Source organism: Galeopterus variegatus, unplaced genomic scaffold (genome assembly GCF_000696425.1).
Source record: "Galeopterus variegatus unplaced genomic scaffold, G_variegatus-3.0.2 Scaffold539, whole genome shotgun sequence".
Lineage (NCBI taxonomy): Eukaryota > Metazoa > Chordata > Mammalia > Dermoptera > Cynocephalidae > Galeopterus > Galeopterus variegatus.
In genome coordinates, this window is record NW_007726650.1 from 130,795 (window position 1) to 153,923 (window position 23,129).

General features: G+C 35.6%; 1 protein-coding gene across 1 annotated transcript in view; it reads left to right on the forward strand.

Moving 5' to 3' along the window:
- LOC103588245 (neuronal PAS domain-containing protein 3-like) overlaps positions 1-23,129 on the forward strand; it is a gene marked incomplete at its 3' end in the record, with an annotated part of 508,069 nt that overhangs the window by 15,486 nt on the left and 469,454 nt on the right. The window contains exons 2-4 of the mRNA XM_008569870.1: positions 1,550-1,620; positions 3,459-3,545; positions 11,156-11,400. Of these exons, the coding sequence (XP_008568092.1) occupies positions 1,550-1,620; positions 3,459-3,545; positions 11,156-11,400 (403 nt within the window). The remainder of the gene's footprint in view (positions 1-1,549; positions 1,621-3,458; positions 3,546-11,155; positions 11,401-23,129) is intronic.

A 23,129-nucleotide genomic window follows, 5' to 3' on the forward strand; every position in this document is an offset into this window, starting at 1 on the left:
GAAAAAAAAAAAAAAAAAAAAAAAAAAAAAAAAAAAAAAAAAGTTTATTGATCTTTATCATCCTGTTAGATTTAGCTCAGAATAACTTATTTACAGTTCCTTAAGATCAGATTTTTATGAAAGGACTAAACGTCTATTAAAGTTTTTCAAAAGAATGTTGGGTCCGTGAAAGATTTGGTTTCCGAATGAGTAATGGAAACCTAGGGACAAACATTCATACCCTGTGTTGTCTTACTTTATAAAGTACCTAAGTGAGTTATCATATCTCTTCAAATGAAATCTTATATGGTAATCCCTGGCACATAAAAACATCTTGGCTGCTTCATATATATAGTTTATTGCCTTTGGAGGCCACCACCTTACCAGCAAGGGCCAAACCCTATTAAAAGTGGAAAGGATAGTAGTCAATTAAAAAACAAAGAATGATACTGATTACAGTAGTTGAATCAATGTTACAAAGCTTGGTAGAGATCTTATCCTAGGCTTGGGTCAGGAATTAAGCCTATTCATTCTATGCAATATTTTCTGTGTTTATTTGTATAGTTTTCTCACAGATAAGCATCTATAGCTGCCAATAGGCTGTTAAAGGTTTAGTGACATACAGAAAAAGTCAATCACTGAATGGAAGTATATTTCCTCCCCAATCAGCAGCTGGAAAAGTGGGCAAACTGCTGCTTGGTAATATTGAGAGGCCACAAAGGACGTAGGAGACCTGGCTGTATGCTAAAGGACTTAATCGTCTGGTTGAGACCCTTGTGGGATAACTTGAGAAGGGACAAAGGCTTCTCCCAACTGTTTTAATTCCAGCTCTCTTTTAGAGGAGTGACAAAGCCAAGTATATTGCCCAAATATTTTTCAGGCCCTACTATTACATGGTGACATTTGATAGCCATTTATTGAACAAAAAGTACCTATAAGCATCAAGGCACTTCTCAGGCTTAACTCAGACTTTAATAAATTATGTTTTATTTTTTTAAAAAAGTAATTTTATATTAAAATGATATATGATTAGTGAAGAAACTTTGGCAAATAGAGTTAAACTCCACTCCTTACACACAAAAGGAATGATCTTACCTTGTAGAAGTAAGCAATCTTAATATTTTGGTTTGTGGAAATTCATCTAGATTTGGATATATTTTTATCTCTATATCTATCTTTATAGATACAGATGTATATAGCTGTAGTTATATCATCCTACTACACATGAAGCTTTATGAACCAACTTTTATTGCTTAACCTATTATAAGAATTTTTCCAAACCATTGGCAATTTTTTCAACATCTTTTTTCAATATTTTGAGACAATTTTATAATTTATTTCTAAGTTAATTTATCAAAGATGCAGTGAGTATCCTTTTATCAATATGTTTATTCACATCCTTGGTTATTTTTTCATACAGTTTCTAGAAGTCAGCTAGGGCCCAAAATAGACAAATTTCTAAGCCTTTAGATATGTATAAAGGTACTTCAAAAAGTTTGTGGAAAATAGAATAAAAAGATAATACAAATCTTTCCATGACCTTTTTGAAGTATCCTCATATTGGTCAAAGCGTTCTCTAGAAATTGTAACAATTTATACCTCTGGCTACCATACACTGTGCTTTTGGAATCTGGATGAAAGGTAAAGTAAAAACATGTGTCTTAAAAAAAAAAACATCAGATAAGTGACAGAGTATATTGTCTCTTGAGGCTGATGGACTTGTATTTTCAGTTGTAGCATTTAAAGAAAGGGTGACCATTTTACTTAGTGATTTCTATTTCACAAAAGAATGCAGACAGTTAAAATATAATGGTGTGTTCATTGATGTCACGTACAAGCATGTGTTATGTTTGCAGTGTTCACATGACCATAACTTTCATTTTTCATACTTAAAGATCTTCAAACTTGTCAAAGCATGACACACTCCTTTCCAAGTGTGTCCTATCAAGCTTGAAAGTTCTCAAAAGCTTTCTTCCACTTAGTTTTGCTTTCAAAGTGTTTGAAATCACACTTAAAGAAAATTAAAAGAAAAAAATGAATTTTCCCTCTAGAAAAGGTCAAATTTGAATTCCAAAGCAATTTAGTTGAGACTTACAGCAACTAACAGGAAATTTATCTAGTCTAAGTGGAATGTGTTTATAAACCAGAAAAATAGGGGTTTTATTGGATATTTCATTAAGGAATTAAGTTTTCATAGCAATTACTGTGGAATTTATATGGGTGATTATAAATTAAATAAAACTTTATCAGTGACCTAATTGCCCTATAAATATGACAAGGAAAAAGGGAATCATGAGGACTTTATTCCTATGGCGGCAATATAGTACGGTGGTGATAAGGACTTATTTGAGTTATCTTGCCAGGGTTCAAATTCCACCTCCAGCCATCATTGGCCTTAGATAAGTTACTTTCCCTCTCTGTGCTTTGATTTTCTTCTGAGATAGAGGACACTAACATGTGTGAGGGGACTAACTGTCCTAGTTTGCCCAGGACTGTTCTGCTTTTAGCACCTAATGTCCAGCATCCAGGGAAAGCCCTCCCTGAGACAAGAAAACTTCTAGTTTTTCGGGATGGGTGTGGGAAGTTGGAGGAAAAGTATAAAACCCATAAGTGGCCCCCACGCCTGAAAAAAAAGTGGCTGAAAGCAGCACTGTTTTTAGTGTCAGACATATCCAGTATAGATTATCTGTCTTCCATAATTGCTTTTACTGGTTCCCCCCTCATTGCTGATATTGGCAACCATAAATGGAATGAGATAACATTTAAAATATTTAGGCCCTCACTGAAGTATACAAGGGCACTTGAAAAAGTTTGTGGAAGGATTCATGTTATATTTTAATTCCATTTTTCCATGAACTCTTTGAAGTACCCTCTTGGTAAGCATTCAAACATGTTAGTGTTTATTATTATACCAAGTTCTATGCTGTTCTTTGATGGTACTGAATACTCTTAAAAAGGAGAAATAACGTGTACTCTCCTGCTATTGATATTAAGAAAAATAGTGCTATAGTTCCTTGGAGTGGTAGAAATCCGAGCAGTTGCCCTTTGCATGTTCGGTAAAATGTCCTGCCATCAAAGGGTATCCACTGTTCCTCTCATTTTGTCTTTCAGCAGAGATGCTCTGACCCTTTCAAATATTTAGCAGTAGACTTTCCTCTCAATGTGTGCTCACGACTCCTGTTACCGTTAATGGAAGTTACACATGTGTGCTCACCAGGATGAGAAAGCCTTTATCCCATGTCGGGCAAAGACCCGTGATCCTGAATCTCTTTCTAAACTTCGGACTCAAAGAGAGCAGTGCAGGGAATTGCTGCTTTCTCACTATATTAGCTTCTTCAATTTCCTTTTAATTGGAGCCTGCAACCCAGATTCTTGTAACTTCAGAGCGATGAACAATACAAATTAAGATCTGGATGCTTTCCAGGTAGGGCTTGGCTCAGAAATACCTTTTTTCTTTTTTTTTTCCCCCTTAAACACAGTTGTGGCTTCACAAATCGCATGCAGTTGCCTAATGAGTCCATAGTTGCTTCTGAAGTCTCACATTTGCAAACTACACTGCTGAGAAAGTAAGTGAAGTGTTCACTCACCTCTGTTGTGAGCTGACTGATTTAATGTACAGGACAGATAAACACTAGAATGTTCAAAATTCTAAACTAGGGGCACAAAACCTTCAAATACAATATCTTACCCTTGCTCAGGACATTTATTTCTGCCCAAGAATTCTTTTTAATGTATAAGACTTCAATTTATGTTTAAGAACTAGTAAACTATAGCAGTTTGACAGCCATTCACACTTAATTCTGTGCATTAAACCAACAGCATTCTTTTCCACAAACATCCATTGTTAGGACAATGCTCTCAGACAGAATTTATGAGAAATGGAATTATGTTACCAAGGAGATAGCATTTACTATAATGAAGAGTAGATCCTAGAAAATGGCCCCTTTTACAGCAGCTCAGAGCAGAGCCACAAAAGCAATTGATTGGTCTTGGCATTTAGTCTTATATCAGCTGTGTCATCCACAGCTTCAGGAGTGAGAACACTAATCTAAAGTGACATTTCTGTTCTGGCGGGCTTTTCTGCCCTGATGAAAGCAATTACTTCATTCCTAAATGATAATTTGTGGGAGTTTCAACCACTTTAATTGATAATTTTTTTTTTGTTCTGAGTTCAATTGTGAAGTGATTAGCTGATTTGGTAAATAGAAATTTAAGGTGTGAAATATACAAGTTGCTCCAAGGTAAAGTGCTATTTATTGGGTAGAGAGAAATTACTAGATAAAGCTGAACTTTTTTCCATTATTATGGAACTGCCAGTTGTATAGCTTAAAGTTCTGGGGGAAAATGAAGAACAAAACACTTTGATTCACAAGGTTTTTGGCAGACACCAAAGCATACAATGAATAGCTTGGTCTTGCTGTGGTTCATTCAAGGGTTATTTGAATCAAGGTGAACATTGGTTGAAAAGGACTGTGCAGACCTCTCGGCTTTCTTTATTACTATTCTAATGACTCATTCTGGAATTAAATCCTCTTATTTAAAGTGTTAAGAATAAAAATGCTCATTGGCTAAAACCAATTAATTTAATTATTATGTTCAAACATACACAAGACACTTTCTGAAGATGAGGGGAGGCATTCAGTTGAATGGTTTTAATTACTCTTTTGATCTGTGTTACCCTAAGTCAAATGGGTCAGGATTATTCAATCTGAATATAAGTTTAAAAAATGTAAGTATACATCTTGATATTGATACTTTATCAGATGTTAGCAGTTGCAGATGTGGTTTTGACACATTTTTAAAGCAATCAATTTCATATATTCTTACATTTGAAAAAATAATGGTCATTTCACATGTTAAATGAGAAAAATAAGGCAAGAATGAAGGTCAAACTGATTTAGCACATCATACAGTCTTTGTCAGCCAAGCTTAATATATCCTGAGTTTGTGGAACAAATGAAATTTTGCTGCTATGTTACACTTTGCTTCCAAACAACCATTACAACTGGTTTTATATATTGTGTGAGCATCAGACCATCAAACAGTGCATCTTTACTGACGTGTTGCTGCAGTGATGATCTACAGCAGCAATCTGCCATTTATATAAGGGCAAAATGTGCATCTATATTTAGTTGTGAAATTGGCCTATTATACTCTTGATGTTTACAGAGGCTAACATAAATTAATGATGACAGCTATGAGCAGTGCATTAGTTAAGCGGCAGAGTTCTTACCTTGAACTTGAAGATTCCAGTTTTAACTTTCAGTATATACTATCCAGCTTTCTTTACACATTTGATGAAGATTTCTGAAATTATTATCTTTTTTTGGAGAGCATCAAAAGACTTCAATTTGTGAGCTTTGTTGTGCATAATCCTACCACATAATAGTTGTTTATGCATTTCTCAATTACATTACCTTGTAAGAAAGATGATATTTACAATCATGCAAAAAAAGAAAATACCACTGAAAGATTTTTTTCTTTGCAGCAGGCTGATTTGATTGACTTTGAACTCTCTGTGATGGCAATGTGGGGTGGGCTGTTTTACTAAAAGTAATGAAGGAAGGGCAAGCATTGCTTATAGAATCTTTACTTTTCCCTAGAAAGCCTCCTCATTCAGCTCATGTCAGGGCTAGTGTAGGTACTGTAGTAACTATAGATTTCACTGTTAACTATGACCAAAGATCTGACAAGTATGCAGGTGTTCAAAGGTTCATGAGTTAAAATGCTGAAGCCTTTGATGAATTTTTGATGGCTGCATTTTTAATACAGGTCGACCTTCTTCCTTTGAGGCTGCATGCCAGATTAATTGATAAATAGTAGACGTCTGTAGTGCTGGGTTTTCCTAAGCAAAACAAGTAGGAAAATCCATAAAATCCTGCCTGTCTGTTTCCTTAGAAGTACTTTAAAAAGGTAAAATTTAAAATGGTTTTGACCTTACCTCTTCTTTCCCCCTACAGTTAGATAACCAAAATGTGCCATGTTCTTTTATAAAGGCTAGATATTGTGTTCTAAAAGTTTACATGAAGGTATTCAAACTGAGGCTTAGAGAGAGGATTTTATGTAGAGAGTGTGTGTATCTATCAATAATGTCAATATCAGAAGCTGTTTCACAAATATAAATTGTAAAAAAAACTGATAAAATATGGCTGTGAAGAAATCACTGGAGAGGAAGAAGCATTTGGTTAAGTTGGCTTACTTCTGTTGTTTCTCTGTGAATATTTATTATTTACTCTTTGTTATCCTCTGTAGATGTCCACCTATATTGTTTTCATAATCATAACCATTTCTGTGAAGCGGGAAACCAAAGTAATCAATTTTGCAAAGCTAAATTTGATCAACTACAAAATATAACTTACCTCTTTCAATTTAATGAGTCATCATGTCCAAAGTTATTTTTTTTTCCCACTGTGGACAAGAGACCCAGGGAACAGGTGACACCCTTACCCAGCTCCATGGTAGATCCACAGAGTTTACAAATCCTGAGTCAATTTCATAATATTGGCTTTGTGATAGTAGCAGTGCCTCTTTAACTTTTTTTGTGATTTTTATATTTTGCTGGCTTCTGGCTTAACTGCAATTTCGTTATTTGGCCTTGCCCCCAAATAAGAAGGTGGATGCTGTCAAATTTCCACACTTCTGTGGGCATCAGATGTCTTGGCTGAACTCTCCATGGTCCTGGATTTGGAGCTTTGCATAACTTCAGAGAACTTTCAGATTTGTGATCTTTTGGAATATATTTGGAAAAACCATCTTCTAGGAGTACACATGCACTCTTTCTGACTCATAATTATCATTGCCATTTAAAAATATTAAATAGAAGTTTTCACAATCTTTCTGAGTAATTCATTCTCTAACAGTTTTTCAGATGTTCGTTTTTATACATAAACAATATTGCTTGTATTGCAATTGAATAGCATCTTTTCTGCTTTAGTGTGCAAAAAATGGCTACTTATCCTGTACAGAAAACAATTTACTTATAAACCTTTAAGCTTCCATTAAATAAAACATAACTTTTTTATTTGAACCACTAATTAAGTACACCTGTGGTATACACAGACCATAGGCATAATGGGAACTGTAATAACAGGAAAAACCAGTATCTCTGCTATGAAGTTTTATTTTAAGTACACAATGTGATATGTTAGACCCAATGAATAGAAGTCATCTTAGTGAGAAGAGAGTGGAAGTTCAAAGCATAGAATGATTAGTGTGAAGTGAGCTTAGGTTTTCATTTAACATGTCTTATATAGTATTACTATGTGCCAGGGGCCATTGTAAACATTTTACAAAAAACTTATTTAATTTAAACAACAACTTTATGAAGTAGATAGTATTATCATCCCATTTCACAGATCAGAAAAACTGAGGCAGTAGAAGTTAAATAACTTGCTCAACTTTACATAATTAGTAGGTAATAGAGCCAGGATTTATACCCAGGCAGTCTGGCTCCAGAATCCATGCCCTTATCAGAGGAAATTTTAGACATTAGATTATTACCCTTTTGGTTCGGGTGATGGACCCCTCCTGAAAATCTGAAAATCACTTACTGTCTCCCCCCAAATATATCCATATACACACAGTTTTGCTCATGATACTCAGAGAAATATGTGTATTTGTTTGTGTGTATGCTTTTGGGAGTTGTTTGTTGATTTTGTTGTTTTTTCTTGGGGGTGATAATTATTGGTGAGGATATTAATAATGTAAGTTATCAAAGAGTTGAAATTTTCATTTGCTGAGGATTAATGAGAAGCCTTTTTTTCCTGATATCCAGAGGCTAAGTGTAAGAATATTATGCAGTGGGAAGTTTAGGCCCATGGAGTAGCTAATTGTGGATCTGAAGTTTAATAATATTTAGATGGTAGAGATCAGTGCTATAATATTCTTTGTAACCCATCCATTCTTTGAATAGTGTTCCAGAAAAGCAACCACAATTTGTTGGTTTAGAACAATATATACAAATATAAAGTTTATTTTAGGTTTTAATATTGTCCTTAATTCAATTTGAGAATTACTTATAACTAGGCTGTACTTCACAAAAGCAAATGAAAGATAAATCCATAATCTGTGTCATTGTCTTAAGGTCTTTAGCTTCATCTATTATACCAGCATCTCAACAACCTTTATAATCCTTTGACTGTATTTTATTGCTGTTGCTCTGAAAACCAATTACTGCTTATTACAGACGCAGTGCTATCACACTGAAAGTCTTCTGAACTATGGTGCCTGCATAATGATGTGATGTGGGAATCATGGAAACCCTTTGTTATTAAGATTATAGCCAAGAAGATTACTTCACTAGGGGGAGTGTGTGTTAGAGTAAAAAAATAAATAAATAAACAAAGGAGGGGTGGAGAAGAGAAAAACAAGCAAGGAGGTAAGGTAGGAACAAATAAAGTAAATAAAGGAAGTTGTACCCAGTGCTCTTTTACAACAGTAAGTAAAGCATCACTGGACAATGTGGAGGCAAGGCATTCAGAGACATTAGTGTCTGCTTACTCCCTTCCCAGAGTTGATACAGAAAAGCCATCTTCCCTTTGCCTATCCTTTGGAGCCTGTTGGGTTGATCCCTCTGATCTTGGGCTTTGCCTCTCAATGAGGATTAATTTTTCCTTAGATTACTGATAAGCCTATACATTAATAGCAATTACAGAGTAATTGCTTAATCCTCTACTTTGCTCCAGTTGAATGGAGAAATTCCTGGTATGAATATTAGGAATATTAATTAGATAACAAATGAATCCATTTGTGACCATTTGAGTGACATGTATAAAGAAAAATTAGATATAACATCCACATAAACTGCCTTTAAAATTGGCCTCTCGGGCCGGCCTGGTGGCGCACTGCTACAGTGCGCCACTTGGGAGCGCGGCGGCGCTCCCGCCGAAGGTTCGGATCCCACATACAGACCGGTTCCCGCTCACTGGCTGAGCGAGGTGTGGGCGCGACACCGAGGGTTGTGATCCATTGCCGGACACGAAAAAAGACAAAAAGGAAAAAATAATAATAAATAAATAAATAAAATAAAATAAAATTGGCCTCTCAAATTATTACCCAATTGTTGAAATGAGTCCTTGATCCATATTTGATCATGACATGTTTCATTTGGCTTGTACTATTTTTAAAAACTTTAATTAGTTAACATAATACAATTGGGAAGTGCCATATGAAAATTCAAATTTTGTTTTCTGGAAACTGCAATACCAGAAATCTGGCAACCCTGGGCAGTGGGAGTTGTATTTGATTTCAAGAACACAACAAAAGCAGAGCACTGAACATGAACCACTGATTGCACCTCCCCTGGGCACAAGTGGAGGAGAAGCCATGTCGAAAGACACAGTTCTTTTGGCACAGCTGACTTAACTATTGTTAGATAAATTGCTTTTATTATATAAAGGGGGGAATGTGAAGCATTCTTTTATCCTAAGGTGTTAACCTGGATCCTGGTTATGCTTTGACATATTTTAAGACATCTCTCACTTTACTTGCATAGTTTTCAACAAGCCAAAATTCAGTATTTGTAGAATCAAATGGAGGCCAGCCACGAGATTGGGAAATAAGTGACATAACAGGGCTTTTCCTTGTAAATTAATGATGTTTCTTCCTGAGGTTAGCTCCTGAAAGTTATCGAGGGACAAAGGTTTTTCACCTGAGACTTCTATGACTCTGAAAATGATAGCATTAACTTGTCTTTCTGAGAAATACATTAGTTAGCTAATGTAGAATAATTTATTAATAGAGTGAACATGAAACTTGTTGGGGTATTAGCCCAGCAAGTATATGGCCAGAGCATTATGTCATTACTTAAGTTACATAGATTTAGTAAAATAATTTGTAATTCAGTAATATATTTTCGATGTCTGAAGTGAATATAGTGGTTTCACTGTGAACAGTGTCAGGAATGCTATAATGTAATATGGAATATTATTCTCCATAGTACGTTAATAGAGAATGGAAACACATTGCTAAATACATTTTGGTCTATTCCTCTGGTCTTGCTTCCTTCCTCATTTCTCTCTTTCTTATTGTATTATAGTGGGAAAAAAGAATGCTAGATCCAAAGATTTGAAATGCCTTCAGAGTTCAATAAAATGAATACATAAAATGACTTTAATGAAACCTTGGTACTGTAAATATTACCCAGTTACTTATCATCAGGGTCTAATTTTGAATTTATTTCTTGTCAGACACAAAGCAGAGCAATTCAGAGTAGGGAGAATTCTCCTGTCAGATGCTCACACACAACTTCAGTTGTTCCAGATTCAGCCCTCAGCAATGTGAGCAAACTTCAAACAGAAATGCACATGAATAGTTAAAGGAAAATGCTGGATCCCACCTGTTGCCTCTTCTGGGAAGTAATATGTCTATAATGTTTATAAATTTTAATAACCCATGCAGAGCTTTATCTTTCAACATTAAATTTATATTATCTGAAGTTTGACTTTCCTGGCCAGTGTATTTTATTCTCTAGTATCTTAGAGAATCTATCTACATACTAATGTATGTGCATTAATAAAGAATTAAAGTATTCTCTTATCAATCAGTTATCAGCATGTTTATAAAGTTACATTGAAATCTTCATTTTCAATATGATATTTTCTTTATCCGACTGAAGGTGTCATGATCCTTACTGAGGGCTGGAAACATCAGCATTATATTTGTTGATTCTGTCAAAGTGAGTTGTGTTTGTGTTTACCTTTTGGACCCAAAGATGATAATGGAAAGCGATTTTTCAAAATGTTTCCTTTTGATTGCTTAAGATCGCTTAGTGATTAAAGTTAAATGAACAAAATAATTAGTTTGAGAATAGGTACATGATTCAAGCCCAATCTTTTAGATTACTTATAGCCAATTACATCAAGCCTCATTTGTAAACTTTGCTATGTCTTAGAAACAATGAATATATTTCAATGCATGGACAATTGGAGGGAAAAAGCTAAAAAGCACAACACTGTTTTTTACACGCTGAATTTGAGTTTGTGACATGTAAGGCCAGAGGTAAAATTTATGCTTTTAGTGGACATTGCCTAGAACTCATTTTACTGTGGCCCTTGAACTTAGAAGTAGTTTTTGGTAGATGTTTTCTGGGGAAAAAAGGAAATAAGAATAAAGCAGTTTGTGTCTGATGACAAAATCACTTATTCTAAACAACACTTTTCCACTTCTTTGATTTCAGTTTACAAGCATTGAGAAAGGAAAAATCCCGAGATGCTGCTCGCTCCCGCCGGGGAAAAGAAAATTTTGAGTTCTATGAATTGGCCAAGTTGTTGCCTCTTCCTGCAGCCATCACCAGCCAGCTTGACAAGGCATCCATCATTCGACTTACAATTAGCTATCTGAAAATGAGGGACTTTGCTAACCAGGGGGACCCTCCATGGAACTTGCGAATGGAAGGCCCTCCACCTAACACATCAGTAAAAGGTAAGCTTTAGGCCACTGTCAAATCTTGAATATGGTGGTCTGTAGTTGTCTTTAAGATGAAATGTTTACCTTCATCCTTTCTTCTTTTCCTGCATATCAAATCCTTTAAAGGGATACAAATGTGGAAATCTGAACTCTGCATGAGAAAGACACCATGTGAAGGTGAAATAAATCTCTTCTATTTCTACTTTATTTCAAAAAGTCTGTCAACCTAAATAGTCTATCATGTTATATAAGATTTCAGAGAAATGAGAATGAAATGACTTACATTAAAGTGCTTCTTGGTTTTAATTTATGTTATGCTAATACATCCAAATTCCTCTTGATGGGTGGAGTATGAGAATGTTTGTTAAATGGTAGAGCTAATATTTTCTGCTTTAAGTAACGAAAGGGAGGAAGGGAACAGAGTCCAACTTTAGCAGGCATTTTGAGTTAATGATTTTATCACTCAACAAAAATCAATCCATGTATTAATGTTTCAAGTTTCTGTGTATACATATTGCTTAAAAATTGTAAATAAAAACATATACCTTTTAAAATCCTTATTATTACTCTTAAAATTTATTGTTACTCTTAAAACACTGGTTTTAAGTGTTAGGGCTTTTTTACTCTGATACTTAAGACAGGTATTTTCTTGCGTGTTCCTGAAATGCCTAATAATTAATGGCATTTTTGGTATTTGAATATGCATGCATATATTTATTGACAAATATGTGGTGTTGGCCATTGATTTTCTGTCTTTAAGGGTATATTATTCAAGGCATATGACCTAAAGGATCTTCTAGATTTTTACATCTCAGCCTTGAACCTAGACCCTTGATAAGCATAGAATAAAACCAGGCATTTTGGGGAGTTGCAGGCATCCTCCTCTGGGAGTTGAATCAGTTCTTTAGTTATGTGATTATGCCTTGCCAATTACCTTTGGAAAAGTTCCTTGTAGTCTTACCTGTTGCAGGAAAAGGTACTAGTGGGGAGCTATAATCTTTTATAGGATTCAGATTGAAATGAAGGGTCAAAGGCAGTGATTTATTTGCAATTCCATGCTAAGAGCTGTGATCATATATGTGTACATGCATATATGTACTTAGGGATTTATGTTGTGCATGTGAGAGGAGGAAAATTTGGATTTAAATTATAACAGGTTATTTTTCCCTAGAGCAGTGGTTAGAAAACAATTCCTGTAAAGAGTCATATGGTAAATATTTTAGGCTTTGGGGGCTACTCAACTCTGCCATTGTAGCATGAAATCAGCCATAGATAGCATGTAAGTGAAAAGATGTGGCTGTGTTCCAGTAAAACTGTATTTACAAAACAAGCGGCAGCCACCAAATTTGGCCCATAGGCCGTAGTTTACAGACCGCTGCTATAGAGTGTAAAAATAACATTGGAAGGTTTAGAACACATAACAGAGGTACCTCTAAAGAACAGAACCTCAGTACAGATGGTCCTCAACTTGCAATGGGGTTACGTCCCATAAATCCATCATAAGTAGAAAAGATCATATGTTGACAATGCATTTAATACACTTAACCTACTGAACATCATAGCTTAGCCTAGTCTACCTTAAACATGCTCAGAACAGTCACATTAACCTACAGTTGGGCATAATCATCTAACACAAAGCCTATTTTATAATAAAGTGTTGAGTATCTCATGTAATTTATTGAGTATTGTACTGAAAGTGAAAAACAGTGTGGTTGTGTGAATACTGGAAGTTGGGTTTCTACTGAATGCATATCGCTTTCCCACCACTGTAAAGTCAAAAAGTCATAAGTGGAACCATTGTAAGTTGGGGACCATCTCCATAAGGTAGCCCAGGACAAAGAAACCAAGGCATATTCATGCTGCCCTTTTACAGTCCTTCTGCCCTTGAGAATGCAGGTATCAAGTTGGTAATACAGTAATGCAAGTTCTAGATCCTACAGTAGTAGTGAATTTTCCCAAGCGAACCAAGTGAATATAATCCTAGTAAACATACATTAGATATATTTTTTTCACTCTAGTTTGAGGTGTAGGCTATCTTCATGTTTATTCCAAATCATGCAAAATGAAAGGATAGGTGCAACAGGTTGGAAACCACACAGTGTGAAAAATATATTATTATTGAATTTGAAATAAATTGATGGGCTGAACTTGTATTTATTTGTTTAGCATAATCAGGTTTTTTTATTTTCATTTTTTGGAGAAGTTAGCAATGAATATGCCTTCTTGGTGTAGTGATGGCTATGAAAGTAGAGAAGTTTGAAGGTTCCATTGTCCATCCATTCTTCTGTGATGTGATAGTCAAGCTTACTTTTAGAATCATGTAAACTTTTAGAGATGTGTGTCATATAGATCAGATCAGTCCTATAGATGTAGATCATATAGAACTATTCCCTTATTTTACAGATGAGGGAAGTGATGTGGAAAGGACTTTACAGTTAAGTGTTAGCAGATCTCAGATAAGACTCCAATTTTCTTGCCTTTCTGTCTAGTGTTCTTTCCATCATATCATGTCATGTTTACAGACAATATTTGCTTTGTATCACCCTCATCCAACATTCTAGGTGAAAATTTTGTCAGTTTTGGATTTTATCTAGTAATTCATTTTTGCTTTGTGTCCTTCAATAAGTTCCACTCTATAATTACTTATTATGATTGAGATGGATACAAAGAAGATAAAACATAGTCTCTGTCCCCATGGGTGTTGCAGTCTGTGGAAGAGCCTTGTAGTGTCACTGAGAAAAATTACGAAGTTGGGATGAATGTTTAGTAGCCTGGAAGGTAGATTACAGATTTTACTACTTTAAAAATCCCATCCAGATGATGACAGAGCATCGAGGTTAGCACATGTACATTTTCAAAATTGGTAAACTGATGATAGGCTAGAACTGAAAGTGTAAGCATAGTGACTCCATGCTATGTACCCTGGCTCTGAACAGTTGCTAGGAATGCAGTGGGCACATTCTGTAAGCCAGTTCTGCTGTACAATATATGCACAGTCCATTTTATTGCTTTACTCTAGTTTTTTCCTGCAAAACTGCTACTCATTCTAATCAAACATTCATGAAACAACATCAAAAGAAATTCATTTTAATTTATTAAGGTCTTCTATGTTGTGCCCTTGAAGAAGTTCATATGGATAAACAAGCTTATATAAATAGCCTGCAGCATCATGTGAAGTGCAGTTCATAATCCAACAATAAAACGATAGACATTACACTTCGTGCTTCTCCAAGCAGGCTCTTGAATAAACCTAAAGGCATTTGGAAATTTATATGAAAAGTACTTACGCTACAGAGGCAACATTTTTTTTTAATGTGATGAGTTGATCATGTTAATAATTAAATTTCAAAGCTTAAATTTAAATTTGTTCCACACAACTATATAGAAATATAATCATTTTAATTTACTGCTTCAGAAAGGTCCTTTACTCTGCCCTGTATTCATCACATCTTTTCTTAACAGTCTATAAAGGTTGATGAGTTTGTTTTGTGATGCCCATTGTATACAGATTATTACAAGTTATGCTTACAGAAAGAATACTCAGGTGATAGTGTGTAATATGTTCCAAGTCAATTACTTCATGGAAATGATATGTTAAGCAATTGGAAGGTAACAGATAGTTTTTCCCATTATTTTAGAACTATCTGTATTGTTATAATACAGATCAAATCTACAATGAACATTATGCATTATTCAAGAAATGACCAGGCGTTCTCAGCAGTGTTTCAGCTAAATAACTGATGATTGTAACCTTTAAAGAAATCTCATTGTGGTGACTGTTGGTAAATCACTTCTCCATTCATAGTAATCTCTATTTAGAGGCTATCTAGAAACCATTATATCTTTTATTAATCTTAAAAGCAGTAGCTGCTGATTTGACATTTGCTAAAACTAGATAAATTTTCTGTCTTTCTGATATCACAGACTTCAGTCAATTTTTGGAGTATGTCTGCTGCAACTCTATTAATCTGGGAATATTTACCATTGTAAGCCTAAGTTTTATTTCAGTTTAAACATTATGCTTTTAAACAACAATTTCCTATGTGTTTGACAAGAGGCAATGCTAAAATATGTAAAATATAAGACATTCTCAGCCTTTGGAAAGGAACAATTGAAAAATATGCAAGACAACTGTTGATTAAAATTGACTGAACACATTAGGGAAGAACTTTACTATTTTCATAGGATTTCCCTTCACTATTTCAGGCATCTATTGTAAATAGATGTTTCTGAGAGGAGAGACTTGCAGGTCTTTATGTAAGCAGTACATATCTATGCTTAGCCAAAGACCAGACCCTTGCTTAAGGAAAGATGTTTAGTGGATTCATTTAAAATAGTCAGGTAGTATAACTGAATATAGGGTATCCTTTAGAGTGATGCTATGTTACTATTATGATGGTTGTCCCTAAAACTTAGATAGCATTTTATGAAATGCATTCTGTTTCAGTAGAAAGGTAGAGATTCCAAGACTGTCTGAGTGGTAGATCTTCTTAGTCTAAGCAGCTCAGAAGTCTTCCAGTTCCTGTTCTGGCATTTTACTGTGTACTGACATATATTTAGTCTGCCAATTGACAGTCAAGCTTGGGGGCAAGTGTCATATTCCTCAATACTAAAAAACCATGTGAGACGAAGTTTCCTAGAATCAGAGCATGACCATATGCAACTGGCCTATGGCATTCTTTTTTTTCTTTTTACACAGACAAAGGGTAGAACCAAGACTGAAGCCTTAGATTCTGAGCAAAAGCTTCCTGTAGGACTAGGAGAGTAGAGTAAAAGATAGAAACTTGGTTCTTGCTTGATTCCTGTTCTTACCTCACTCACTTTTATTAGTCTGAGGGACTGACTCCCAGTTCTGGTCTCTAGTACTATTTGCCTCAATCCAGAGTGGGTGGTGGCACCAAATGGAAACAGAACCCTCCAAAAGCTGAGCTGCCAGTGTTCATCACTGTTTATGTTGGTGGTGAGTGCCAGGTGTTACTAGTATATGGAAATATGATATAATTACTTTTTTGTAGGTATGCTTCCAGGGAGGCTTTTTAATATGTGCTCTTATCCTTTTACATATTTCTAGTGAAGTTATGACTTCTGAAAGGAGCTCATTTAAAAACTAACTTTTTACTTTCTTTTATTTTATATCATGATAAGACAAGCATTGTTTATATCACCACACTTCTACAGGATCAGCATCTGTGACACTGGACAGGAAGGACTTTCTCACAACTGTGGGATTAATGATGACAGCATTTGTCTCTAACATTCTAATTCTTTTGAGTTTCATACTTTATCATAAAAAGCTTTGATATCTATGAAGGTAGACTCTAGCACATTGAATTATAATTTAATTCAGCATGAAAAATATCGTATAGTGTTGCTGGTTTCTTGCTTCATGCCACTGTCAAAGGGTTTGACTGATCACCATTGTTTTCAGTGCATCTGGTACTACTGAGCATCCAGAATTACCCTCAACTCCTGATACTGACTCAAAGAAAGCATATTTTAGAGAGTGATGATTGATGTACTAGTCAGCTATTGCCAGGGAGCAAGCAATCACAACATATCAGTGACATACAACAATAAACTTTTACTCATGTCACTACACTTAGTCTGGGGGTTGGCAGATCTAGGCTGGGCTCAGCTGGCTGGTTGTGGTTTGTGCTGTAGTTCTGGCTGGGCTTGACTTCTTGCTGAGGGCTCAGCTCAGGTCTGTCCACTGTTAAGTGGCAACAGCTATTTGGGAGAATCTCTTTTCATGGTGAGGCCAAGGTGCAAGAAGAATGAGCAAAAAGATGCGACACCTCTTAAAGCCGAGGCTCAGAACTGGCCCAGTGTAATTTCTATTTACATTCCTTGGGCCAGAGTCCAAGTAGTGTGATGAAGAGCAAAGGCAAGGGGCAGGGAATTATACTGTACCTGTGTTGGGAGATACTGCAAAGGCAAGTGACCAATAACATGAATACAGGATGAAGAATAGGAATCAGTAACTTAATGTACCTCATTGGGGGAACTACTTGTGTTTTGTTTTCTGTAGTTTTTGTTTGCCAAAAAGGAGAAGTGGGAATGAGGAATTTTTTGTAGAGACTTCTGAAAGTGTGTGCAAAAGAGTGCACATGTACTCTTTTGCATCCTACATCAGGATTAATTTGTTTCTCTCTCCACTATCATCTTATTTTTCTCTAGCAGTACCAAATGCTGAAAACCATACATTTATGGCTCTATACATGTCATCATCTGACCATAATACCCTTCCCCTTTGTAGGGACAAAAGGTAATACTTTCACCCATTGCAAGGGTCATGGCCTTAAAAATTAATTTAATCAAGTTGTTCTTGGTTTGAGAGTCCTCAGAAATAAAGATCCAAGGAACCAGGGAAGATTATGTATTTTCATACTTAGGTTTGCTGAAGAACAGTTGTATAGAAATGTGTTTGGACAAAAAGGGTGTGATGAAATGACAATAAACTGAGGTGGGGAAGATAGAGAGCCCTGTTTGTTCAGATTCTTCTTCATCTGTCTGTGCAGCATTACTTCCTCTGGGTATAGGGGAGAATGCCGTTCCATGAAGATTTTCAGAAGAGAAAGAGGAAGGTCAGAAAGTGACCTTTTTATGTTTTATGGCTAGCTTTGGGGGAGAGGAGTTTCTGTAACCCACCTTGAGGAGAAATGGGGTGATGAGAGAAAAGGGCAGAAGAAGGTCAGAGAGAACATCTTGCTTTTGAGGTGCTTCCAGTCTCCTTCAGTTCAAAGTACTCAGCATGCCAAAGTGACATACTTTAGGATATTGTGTTCTAAGCCCCAACACCTTCTTTTAGGTTTGCCGAAGTCCTATTCAACTTTTAGAACTCAGCTCAGATGTGACTCTCTTATGTAAATTTCTCCTTCCCCAGAGCATTAGTCCTTTCTTTCTGTAGATTATTGGTATATTCTCCTACTGCTTTATTGTTAACTTATAATTGGTTTCTTTGCATATCTGTCTCTAGATTTGGATTAATCGAGGGAATAGTCTAGGCCATTTTATTCACTTTTATATATCTGAAACCTTGTACAGTATCTATGAAAGGAGTATTTAACCTTGTTTTTAAATTGAATCAGTAGAACTGAATTAGATCTTGGGATTGTTATTAGCAGAGCTAAATAATACTGATAAGGAATTTGGGTAGGTCTAAGTCATAAGCTAAGAAGAAGGACAAAAAGGAGAGTAAAAATAAAAGGAAAACCACAAGAAAAATGGAGGGAGAGTGATGGAAATGGTGTGAAACTAGAGGGAAAATAAGCAGTGTTATGTAGTAGGAGCTGGAAGGAGTAGTAGCCTCCCTGGGATGGCTTCCCCCATGAAAACAGTTATCTCATGGGATGAATAGGCAGAGGAGGTGAAAGTTAAAAACAATAGTATCAAGAAACCCATGAGTATCTTGGGTATATAAATTCAAGTCCATTCAACAAATATCTGAGTATCTTCTCTTAATGAGCTCTTTAAGTTCTCTGCCTTGGAGGTATGTACAAATCAGAGAGAAATGAATGTGAAATAAATAAATAATGGTGTGACAGCATTTAATAAAATTAAACACACCATGTGACTTGCATAATAAAACCCACCCTAGACCTCAGTTTTCTTTTTAAAAAAATTTTTAATTTATCAATATACAGTGTAGTTGATTTTTTGTGTCCCTTTACCAATTCCTCCTTTTCTCCCCTCCCTCTTCCCCCTCCCCACACATCAACATCATATGTGTTTACTTATCTTAACAAGTTCAAGGAATTGTTATGATTTTTGTGTCTCCTTCCCTCCCCCCATTTATTTGTTTGTATTCTTATTTATTTATTGGCTCCCACAATAAGTGACAACATATGGTGTTTCTCTTTCCGTGTCTGGCTTATTTCATTTAATATAGGTCCATCCATATTGCTTTGAATGGTAGTATTTCATTTTTTTTTATAGCAGAGTAGTAGTCCATTGTGTAGATATACCATATTTTCCTTATCTACTCATCGATGATGGGCATTTAGGCTTGTTCCAGCTCTTGGCTGTTGTAAATAGCACTTCAATAAACATGGGAGTACAGGTATCCCTTCGACATGATGATTTCCATTCCTTTGGGTATATACCCAGCAGTGGGATAGCTCGGTCATATGGTAGATCTATCTGTAATTGTTTGAGGAACCTCCATACCATTTTCCATAAAGGCTGCACCATTTTGCAGTCTCACTAACAGTGTAGGAGAGTTCCTTTTTCTCCACATCCTTGCCAGCATTTATCATTCTCAGTCTTTTGGATATTAGCCATCCTAACTGGAGTGAGATGGTATCTCAAAGTGGTTATTATTTGCATTTCCCTAATGTTGAGTGATGTTGAGCATTTTTTCATGTGTCTGTTGGCCATTCATATATTTTCCTTTGAGAAATGCCTATTCAGCTCCTTTGCCCAATTTTTAATTGGATTACTTGATTTTTGCTGTTAAGTTGTTTGAGTTCCTTGTATATTCTGGATATCAATCCTTTGTCAGCTGTATACTTTGCAAATATTTTCTCTTACTCTGTTGGTTGTCTTTCCATGTGTTAATTGTTTCTATTGCTGTGCAGAAGCTTTTTAGATTGATATAATCCGTTTGTTTATTTTTCCTTTGGTTGCCTGTGCTTTTGGGGTCGTATTTATAAAGTCTGTGCCCAGTCCTACTTCCTGAAATGCTTCCCCTATGTTTTCTTTAAGCAGTTTTATTGTTTAAGGATGTATATTTAATTTTTTAATCCATTTTGAGTTGATTTTGATATATGGCAAAGAGGTATGGGTCTAGTTTCATTCTCCTACATATGAATGTCCAATTTTCTCAGCACCATTTGCTGAAGAGGCAGTCTCTTCCCCACTGTGTATTCTTCATGCCTTTGTTGAAGATCAGATGGCTGTAGATATATGGTTGATTTCTGTATTCTCTTTTCTGTTCTATTGGTCTGTGTGTCTCTTTTTGTATGAGTATGATAGTGTTTTTGTTACTATTGCTTTGTAGTATAGTTTAAAGTCAGGTAGTGTTATGCCTCCAGGTTTATTTATTATGCTCAGGATTGCTTTGCCTATTCATGGTCTCTTGTTATTCCACATGAATGTTAGAATTATGTTTCCCATTTCTGAGAAGAATGTCATTGGAATTTTGATATGGATTACATTGAATCCGTAGATCACTTTGGGTAGTATGAGCATTTTCACAAGATTAATTCTTCCAGCCCAAGAGTATGGGATATCTTTCCATCTTCTTGTGTCCTCTTTAATTTCTCTCAACAGTGGTTTGCAGTCCTTATCATAGAGATTTTTTTCACATCCTTCATTAACTTTATTCTTAGGTATTTTATTTTTTTGTTGACTATTGTAAATGGGCTAGCTTTCTTGATTTCTTTTTCTGCTAGTTCATTGTTGGAGTATAGAAATGCTCCTGATCTTTGTGTGTTGATTTGTATTGTGCAAATTTGGTGAAATCATATATTAACTCTAAGCATTCTTTTGTAGAGTCTTTAGGCTATTCTATATATAGGATTGTATCATCTGCAAACAGAGACAGTTTGACTTCATCTTTTCCAAAATATAGATGCCTTTATTTCCTTGTCTTCCCTAGTTGCTCTGGCTAGTACTTCCAACACTATGTTGAATAGGAGTGGTGAGAGAGGGCATCCTTGTCTTGTTCCTGTTCTTAAGGGAAAAGCTTTCAACTTTTCCCCATTCAGGATGATATTGGCAGTGGGTTTGTCATGTATGGCTTTAATTGTGTTGAGATACTTTCCTTCTATACCCAGTTTATAGAGAGTCTTTATCATGAAGGGATGCTGAATTTTGTTAAATGATTTTTCAGCATCTATAGAGATGATCAGATGGATTTTGTCTTTGATTTTGTTATGTGGTGTATCACATTTATTGATTTGCATATGTTAAACCAACCTGGCATCACTGGAATGAATCCCACTTGATCATGGTATATAACTTTATGTATGTGTTGCTGTATTCTATTAGTTAGTATTTTATTGAGGATTTTCGTATCTATATGCATCAAAGATATTGGCCTGTAGTTTTCTATTTTTGTCATATCTTTTTCTGGTTTTGGTATCAGGGTGATGTTTCCTCATAGGATGAGTTTGGGAGAATGGCCTCTGTTTCAGTTTTTTGGAATAGTTTGTAGAGAGTTGGTATAAATTCTTCTTTAAAGGTTTGTAGAATTCTTCAGTGAAGCCATCTTGTGCTGGGTTTTTCTTCATTGGGAGACTGCTGATACCAGCTTTAATCTCTTTGATTGTTATAGGTCTATTCAGATTTTCTGTGTCTTCTTGGCTCAGTCTTGGTAGTTTGTGTGTGTCCAGAAATTTATCCATTTCCTCCAGATTTTCAAATGTGTTGGTGTATAGTTGTTTATAGTAGTCTTGAATGATTCCTTGTATTTCTGAAGTATTGGTTGTAATATCACTTTTTCATTTCTAATTTTTGTTATTTGTGTCTTCTTTCTTCTTTTTCTAGTTAGCCTTGCTAATGCCTTGTCATTTTTATTTATCTTACCAAAGAACCAACTTTTTGTTTTATTGATCTTTTGTATTGTTTTTCAGGTTTCTATTTCATTTCGTTCTGCTCTTATCTTAATTATTTCTTTCCATCTACTAACTTTGGGTTTGGATTGTTCTTGGTTTTCTAGTTCTTTAAGGTGAAGTGTTAGGTTGTTAACTTGCCATCTTTCCCTTCTTCTGAAGTGAGCATTTAGTGCAATAAATTTCCCCCTTAGTATTGCTTCTGCAGTATTCTGCAGGCTTTGGTATGATGTGTCATTATTTTCATTATATTTAATAAATTTTTTGATTTCTTGTTTAATTTCTTCTTGGATCCATATGTCATTAAATAGAATGTTGTTTAATTTCTATGTATTTGTATAGTTTTCAGAGTTTCATTTGTTATTAATTTTAGTTTTAATCCATTCTGGTCTGAGAAAACACATGGAATAATTCCAGTCTTTTTGAATTTGTTGAGACTTGATTTGTGACCTAACATGTGGTCTATTCTGGAGAATGTTCCATGTGCTGATGAGAAGAATCAGTATTCTGAGGCTGATGGATAAAATGCTCTGTAGATGTCTGCCAAGTCCAATTGGTCTAAAGTATTGTTTAGATCTTGTATTTTTCTGTTGATTTTTTGCCTAGATGATCCATCTGATGTTGAGAGTGGAGTGTTCGGGTCCCCTACTATTATAGTATTCATGTCTATCTCTTTCTTTAGGTCTAATAGTGTTTGTTTTATATATCTGGCTGCTGTGATGTTGGGTGCATATAGATTTATGATTGTTTTGTCTTCTTTTCCTTTTTTTTTTTTTGTCTTTTTTCATGTCCGGCAACGGATCGCAACCCTCAGTGTCGCGCCCATACCGGACCGGGACCGGCAACGGGATCGCAACCCTCGGTGTCGCGCCCGCACCTCGCTCAACCAGTGAGCGGGAACCGGTCTGTATGTGGGATCCGAACCCTCGGCGGGAGCGCCGCTGCACTCCCAAGCGGCACACTGTAGCAGTGCGCCACCGGGCCGGCCCATTGTTTTGTCTTCTTGATGGATAGATCTTTTATCATTATACAGTGGCCTTCTTTATTTTTTTTTATGGTTTTTGGTTTAAAGTCTATTTTATCTTATATAAGAATAGCTACTCCAGTTCTTTTTTCATTTCTATTTGCATGGTATATCTTTTTCCATCCTTTCACTCTTAGTCTATGTGTGCCTTTACAGGAGGCGAGTCT